This window comes from Cnephaeus nilssonii (genome assembly GCF_951640355.1).
Source record: "Cnephaeus nilssonii genome assembly, chromosome: 6".
Taxonomy (NCBI): domain Eukaryota; kingdom Metazoa; phylum Chordata; class Mammalia; order Chiroptera; family Vespertilionidae; genus Cnephaeus; species Cnephaeus nilssonii.
Genome location: NC_137077.1, coordinates 95,106,240 through 95,113,451, shown reverse-complemented (window position 1 = coordinate 95,113,451; position 7,212 = coordinate 95,106,240). Strand labels below are relative to the sequence as shown.

General features: G+C 43.8%; 1 protein-coding gene across 1 annotated transcript; it reads left to right on the top strand.

Annotated features, from left to right (window-relative positions):
- Positions 1 to 732: 732 nt before the first annotated feature.
- Positions 733 to 1,743, top strand: GPR12 (G protein-coupled receptor 12; the record flags this gene model as incomplete). Its single annotated transcript, XM_079773553.1, has 1 exon — positions 733 to 1,743. The coding sequence occupies one exon, from the start codon at positions 733 to 735 to the stop codon at positions 1,741 to 1,743; it is 1,011 nt and encodes a 336-aa protein (XP_079629679.1).
- Positions 1,744 to 7,212: the final 5,469 nt, after the last annotated feature.

Here is a 7,212-nt window from a genome sequence, read left to right as displayed (position 1 = left end):
GCCACGGACGCACCGGAGGAGCCCCCTCGGCCTGCGCGCCAAGGTGACCCCCTAGACGACCCTCGCCCCCGCGGGCCGCGGGCCCAGCGCCCTATCTGTCCCCGTCGCGCCCGCCGCCCGTCCCTGCCGCTAGGGGAGCGGCTGCAGTCTGAGCATCAGTCGGTCGGTTTGTCTGTCTGTCTGCCTGCCTGTCTCCACACCTCCAGTTCTCCCACCGGCCTTTCGTGCACAGGGGGGACGTCCGGACCCCTCTTTGTTCTGGCTGGGGGTGTGGATGAGTGTGTGCACGCGCGCCGGGGACGTATTTTAGAGGGTGGGAGCTCCATGGAACCGGACCGTTTAAACACCCCATCGGGGTGAGCCAGGCTCTGGGCTGTGGCTGCGGCCGGCGCCGGCGCGCGGTGCTCCTGCAGCCAGATGGCCAGTGGCTGCGCGTTCTTGGCTGCGGGAGAGGATGGAGTGTGTCTCCCGCACCTCGGCACACACGCCGCGCCGCCCCTGGGGGCCTGCCTCACTGGCAGCCGCGTTTTGAGGTCCTTTCCCGTGTTTTCCCCAATGCCACACGGCAGTTTTCATAGTGAGTTTTAAAGCACGGAGCTTGTGGCATTTGATGGCAGTATGTGAAGAGGGGCTGGCTTTCTTCTTGTGTAGTTTTGCATGATCTGGGACTGACCCCCTGCTGTGCCTGGCCATTAAAAGACTGTCTTTTTGTTGAAGAGGACAGGGGTTAAAATGAACGGAGACCCGAAGGTCAATTTCAGCGGCTTGCTCCGGGATTACTTAGATGCCGCCGGTGCTGCTGTGGAGAACGTCTCAGCTGCCGCCTCCTCGCAGGTTCCGGGTGTCGAGCCAGAGCCAGAGCTCGGGGTGAACCCCTGGGACATTGTCTTGTGTACCTCAGGAACGCTCATCTCCTGTGAAAATGCCATCGTGGTCCTTATCATCTTCCATAACCCCAGCCTCCGCGCACCCATGTTCCTGCTGATAGGCAGCCTGGCTCTGGCAGACCTGCTGGCCGGCATTGGACTCATCATCAATTTCGTTTTTGCCTACCTGCTTCAGTCGGAAGCCACCAGGCTGGTCACCATTGGACTCATTGTCGCCTCTTTCTCTGCCTCTGTCTGCAGCTTGCTGGCCATCACCGTTGACCGCTATCTCTCCCTGTATTACGCTCTGACATACCATTCGGAGAGGACAGTCACGTTTACCTATGTCATGCTTATCCTGCTCTGGGGGACCTCCATCTGCCTGGGACTGCTGCCCGTCCTGGGCTGGAACTGCCTCAGAGACGAGTCCACCTGCAGTGTGGTCCGGCCTCTCACCAAGAACAACACGGCCATCCTTTCCATCTCCTTCCTCTTCATGTTCGCGCTCATGCTTCAGCTCTACATCCAGATCTGCAAGATCGTCATGAGGCACGCCCACCAGATAGCCCTGCAGCACCACTTCCTGGCCACCTCGCACTATGTGACCACCCGGAAAGGGGTCTCCACCCTGGCCATCATCCTGGGGACCTTTGCTGCTTGCTGGATGCCTTTTACCCTCTATTCCTTGATAGCCGATTACACCTATCCCTCCATCTACACCTACGCCACCCTCCTGCCCGCCACCTACAATTCCATCATCAACCCCGTCATATACGCGTTCAGAAACCAAGAGATCCAGAAAGCCCTCTGCCTCATCTGCTGCGGCTGCATCCCACCCAGCCTCTCCCAGAGAACGCGGTCACCCAGCGATGTGTAGCAGCCTTCCAATGACAGGACGCTGCTCACCCAATGCTGCATCTGCCAAGCACTCCCACTGCCTGGCCAACGGGCCGGAGGCTTTCCTTAAAGTCCTTATGCTGGGTTCGCTGTGGAGCCACACAAACACTTAGCATTCGTGAGACTTTCATCCAGATCAGTTAAGTGATTGGAGTGAAAATGATGTTACCAGTGTTTTCACACTTTTTAAAAAAATTGTTGAGTTATTTGCTCAACATTTTGTCATTGTTTAGGGGTGGGGGATTTGTTTTATATTTTATTTGGAGGGTCTTTGCTTTATATTTTGTTTGGAAGGTTGATGGTGGGTCAAAAAGGAAGGGATCTGACATGGCCATGATGTTATAGAAAGTAAACTGGTCCCAGAGTTCTTACCTGGACTTTAAAATAAAACTGAGTTATTGAGGAAAATGCAGTTACTCTTTCTAGACCTTTTTCTTTTTTTAATGTCAAGGTAGATTTTCAATACTACGTGTGTCTAACAGAACACAGTCTCTTTCGTGCCAGTGAAAATATTTTACATGCTTTTGCTGGGAAGAAACCTGATTTTGTAAACATGAACTCAATAATAAGTTACCAACACTGAAACTGTGAACCCATTCTTATTCATTCTTTCTTCACTTTCAGCAGTTACTGTTGACAAGAATTACTCTGGAATTTCTATGAATGTTGTAACCCTTTCTGCATGGTTGCCTGTATTAGCTAGACCACTAGTTTCAAATGTTGTCATGTAAATCCAGAATCAAATGCATCATTTTTCAACATAAGTTTTTAATATATCCTTTAAAAGTGAATTATGAAATTTGTTTTTATTTACATAGGAAGTTGGATTCACCCTTGTAGTTCCTTAAGCTACAGTCTGATTGTTTTTAGGAAATAAAATGAAAAAATTAATAACATCTCTTGAAAGTAGGTTAAATATATTTCAGTATATTCTGAAATATAAATCACTGTAAAGCTATCACATAATATGAAAAACATCACTTTTCCTATCTTCATCTAAGAATGAATTAATAGTTTTTCTTGATTGAGACAAATAGAATTAAATATTATAGACCATACATTTCTGGTTCATATTGTCAATGGTGTAAAATGCATTTGAAACAGGTGGTCTCCTTTTTTAATTATTATTTTGTTTGTGAGTGCATAACACCCATATCTGATTGTGACATATCATGTAAGTTCACCCGTGGCTGTTCATAAAAAGTTAAGTTTCAACTTCTTTTCCTTCTTTTCACCAAAAAACCAACTTGAATGCAGTAAAAATTATATTGCCTGTTTTCAAAGAGCAAGGATTTCCTGAGGAAATTACACAGAAGACCTGATTTTAAACATATTATAAAAGCATTGTGTCTGAGCATCATTTCTGTTAGCGCAGACAGATGTTCTTGGAACACCTTCCCTCCATGGGCAGTGGACTTACAGCTGTGTCTATACAACCAGATGGCGGTAAGACCAGTGTAAGAGCCCCTGGGGAACATTAACCTCATTGGTTTGTCCCCAGTGTTCTGCCCATGGTCTCAGGACCCTTCTGGCTAAATGCATACTGATGCCATCTCTCCGAAGCCCCTTCTCATGTAGCACAAGTATGAATAAATCCTCTACTCGAGCCTGTGTCTCCTCCCTCAGGCTACTTGTGGAAGCAGGAGGAAGGTTAAAATATTCCAGAAATGGAAAAGGATTTTCAATGCATATTACCTTACAATCAATCTAATCAAGCTGATGCCTTTAAACTTTGTTCTTCAACATGTGATTGAGTTAGTAGATTGAACATGATGACTCTGTTTTTAACCACTTAAAGTCAATAGCATCTCCATGCCAGAAATAATTAAGGTAAGTTGGTTTGGCCATGGGCTGGGAAATATCCAGAAGGAGGTTTGAAAGCAATAAATGATGTTTTTGAAGTAATGGTGGCTCTCTCTCGCCTTGGCTGGTTAGCTCAGTTGTTCAGAGCATTGTCCCAATACCCCAAGGTTGCGGGTTCGATCCCTGGTCAGGGCACATACAAGAATCAACCAATCAATGAATACATTTATAAATAAGTGGAACAACAAATCTATGTTGCGCTCTCTCTCTCTCTCTCTCTCTCTCTCTCTCTCTCTCTCTCTCTTCCTTTCTGTCTCTAAAATCATTTTTTTTAAAAAAAAGGTGGTTTCTCGTTATCATGATAATAACATGATAATTATTTATTAGAATTATCATGATAATAACATGTGCTATTTTTTACCACATTTGTGTCAGGCCCCGTGCTGGGTGATTTACCTGCTGTTACTGTATTCACAAAAACACACTATTATAGGCAAGACAACTAAGGCTAAGCGAGGCTAAGAAATGTGTCCGAGGCCCCAGCTTTAAGGGGAGAGCCAGGATGTGAACGCAGGTTTTCCAGCATCTATACCTGCCTCATTTTGCGCACGGCTGCCTTGCTACCTCACTGTGAGGGCGGAGGGAAATGATTTATGACATGTTACTGTTACTACCTTTTAGTTCTACAATTAACACATAAAGCTTCTTGTTTAAAATTACGTGTGATGTGGTCCTACATGGAAAAGGTCTGTTCTTAGCATCCTCTTCTTCACTAAGTATTTCCCCCCTCTGTAGAAAAGACCAACCCCTTGGCACAGTGCAATATTTTAGTGTGAAGAGGTGAAGGCACTCGTATTATACAGTGATTTTTCCTTCATTTATTATGTTAAACTTTATGTCATACATGTACATCAGTATGTAATGGTCTGATACATACTAGTTAAGTGGTTGCTTTTTACCCCTATTTTTTTAAAAATCCTTACAGGGGATATGTTTTTATTGATTTTTTAGAGAGGAAGGGAGAGAGGGGGAGAGAGAGAGAAACATCAATGTGAGAACATCAATTGACTGCCTCCCGTATGCTCCCCACCAGGGAATCAAATCCAAAACCTTTTTGGGGTATAGGACAATGCTCCAACCAACTGAGCCACCTGGCCATAGCACCCCTGTTTTTAAAACATCTTATTTCAGCAAAAATTTTTCAATTCAACTATAACATGTTTTTACTGTTTACATTAAATTGTGAAGGTTTTTGGAAGTCTGTGTGGTTTCCTATAAAATTTCTTAGTTTCCGTGGGGTTAATTGTTCAATGTGCACATGTATTGATATATATGTAGTTGTTTAGATATGTGTGTATATATCTATATAGATATACTAGAGGCCCAGTGCATGAAAATTCATGCACTGGGGGTGGGGGTCACTCAGCCCAGTCTGTGCCCCCTCAGAGTCTGGGAGCCCACAGGGGATGTCCTACTGATGGCTTAGGCCCACTCCCCGGAGGCGCCCAGGCAGCCAATCAGGGGACGGCGCCTGCTGGCGCAGCCCCGCCCCCTCCCCTATAGCCCCTCCACCGCAGCTGGTCGCTGCCGCCCACCCCCCATCACCATCCCCTCCCTCTTCCTTCTGGCACGCCTCCTTGGCTGGCCGGGAGCCGCCTGCTTGCCGCTCCACTCCCCCCACCCCCCCCCCCCACCATCGTCCCTGCCCCTCCCCCACCCTGCCAACTAGTAGTTCAGCTGTTCAGTCGATTTGCATATTACACTTTTATTATATAGGATAGCTTCAGTAACATTAACTTTGCAACAAGACTAAATACATCATGTAAAACAGCCATATGTCCAGCAGTCCTGAGGTAGCAGGTACGTTGTTACTCCATGTGTTTGAACACTTTAGCCATCAAGGTTTTTCTGTTATTTCCAGTAGAAACAGTTATCCTTGGACAACTAATTCAGCTACCATACCTGAATCCTTAGGCTACTCGGTAATCACCCAGGTTGTGACTGTCCACAGTTTGGTTTCCTTTTATCCCTTTAAGTCTGTTTCTGTGTATCAGTCAGGTTTGTTTCTTCGTGGTAAAGGGAGCCGTCTCCCTGGGACCTGGAGGCAGAGTGGGCGGAGGGGAGGCCAGGTGCCTCCCTCCCTGGAACCCCAAAGCGAAGTGCAGCTCAGGAGGGAGAATTCCTCGATTGGCTTGGGGAGCATGAATGGTCTTAGAGTCCCCGGAATTTAAAGCAAGATGAAACACGTTTAAATGAGATAAGAAGTAAAGATGTTTAGTGCCAATAAAATGTTTTGGAGACTTCTTAAACTGCGTTTTCTTAAATAAATGCTCATCCACTATTAAAATGATGATTGGCTTATTTCATGGTAATATATATTATATAAAATTAAGGTAACTTTCCACTCCAAATTTAAAAGACATTGAATAAATGCCGTATCAAATTTAAATTACATATTAAATCAACGGTGCTATTTTAAGCAATGCTTATGTCTTCACTTTGCTTATATGCCTGGTGTAATAAAGAAACAGAATGCCTTCTTGTCCCCTTTAAGTTTTCTAATGAATATTGGGTGGTTTTGATATTTAATTGGAAACTTCAAATCTGGTTAGAACTTTTAGAATCAAGAGTAGTCTATATACTTCAAAGAAGTAAAAACAGGAAAAAAAACATTGGTGATTTTGACTAGGGATCCTTGAATTTTTAGTATTTAAAGGGCATACAAATCTAAGAATCTCATTAAAATGCAGATTCTGTTTCTATAATAGTCTGGAGCATCGCTGCATTTCTGAAAAGCTCCCAGGATGCTGGTGGGTGGTAGTCTTAGGCAGCACTCTGATAAGTTATTGTAAGGATAACTGTTACACCTTCAGCATTCTAAATCTACATCTGTCTATAAACACTTTGAAATATATGTTTTAAAAGTGTTTATTTTTGTCAGAGGTTAATACATAGATAACTAGTCTGCATTCAGTGGATATGAACTTTGCACTTTTTCTAGAATTTCTAGTATCTGGTAGAGATCTATAAATATATTTATTCTATGCTTATGTTCTCACTTTTAAAGTCCTAATTACCATTATCTTAAGGCAGTCCTCTTGGAAATGATGTGTGTGTGTGTGTGTGTGTGTGTGTGTGTGTGTGTTTCTATATGCCTGTGTGAGTACACCTAGAGATAAATGTTCGCCTCCTTTTTTCAAAAAAGAAAAAGTTTCTCTGTGATGTATTTCTGTTATTTCCAGCAGAAACTCAGCTAAAGCCTAAGGGACAGTTGGTTTGTATTTGGGGGGCTGCAAGTGCTTGCATGAATAATGGAGATGAAAAATTTTGTTCTCTGTGTTCTAAAATTCAACTGAACTCATCCTAAAGCAACCTTTTCCTAGCCAGGTGCATTAGAGAAATTTTTAAATATCTCACCTTGGTTTTAACATTTACCTGTAATCTTTTGTGACTTTTTCAGCATCAAAAATAGGATTAATAATAATATTACAATAGTCATTACATCCACTGTGCTTCTTTTCTTCCCAAGGAGGTGAGAGCATTTTTTAATCCAATAGAAATTTGTTGAAGTACATAGGTGAAGTGATTTTAATATGTAACTTAAATATCTCCATAGTATAACACATACAGAAGAAATTAAAGAAAT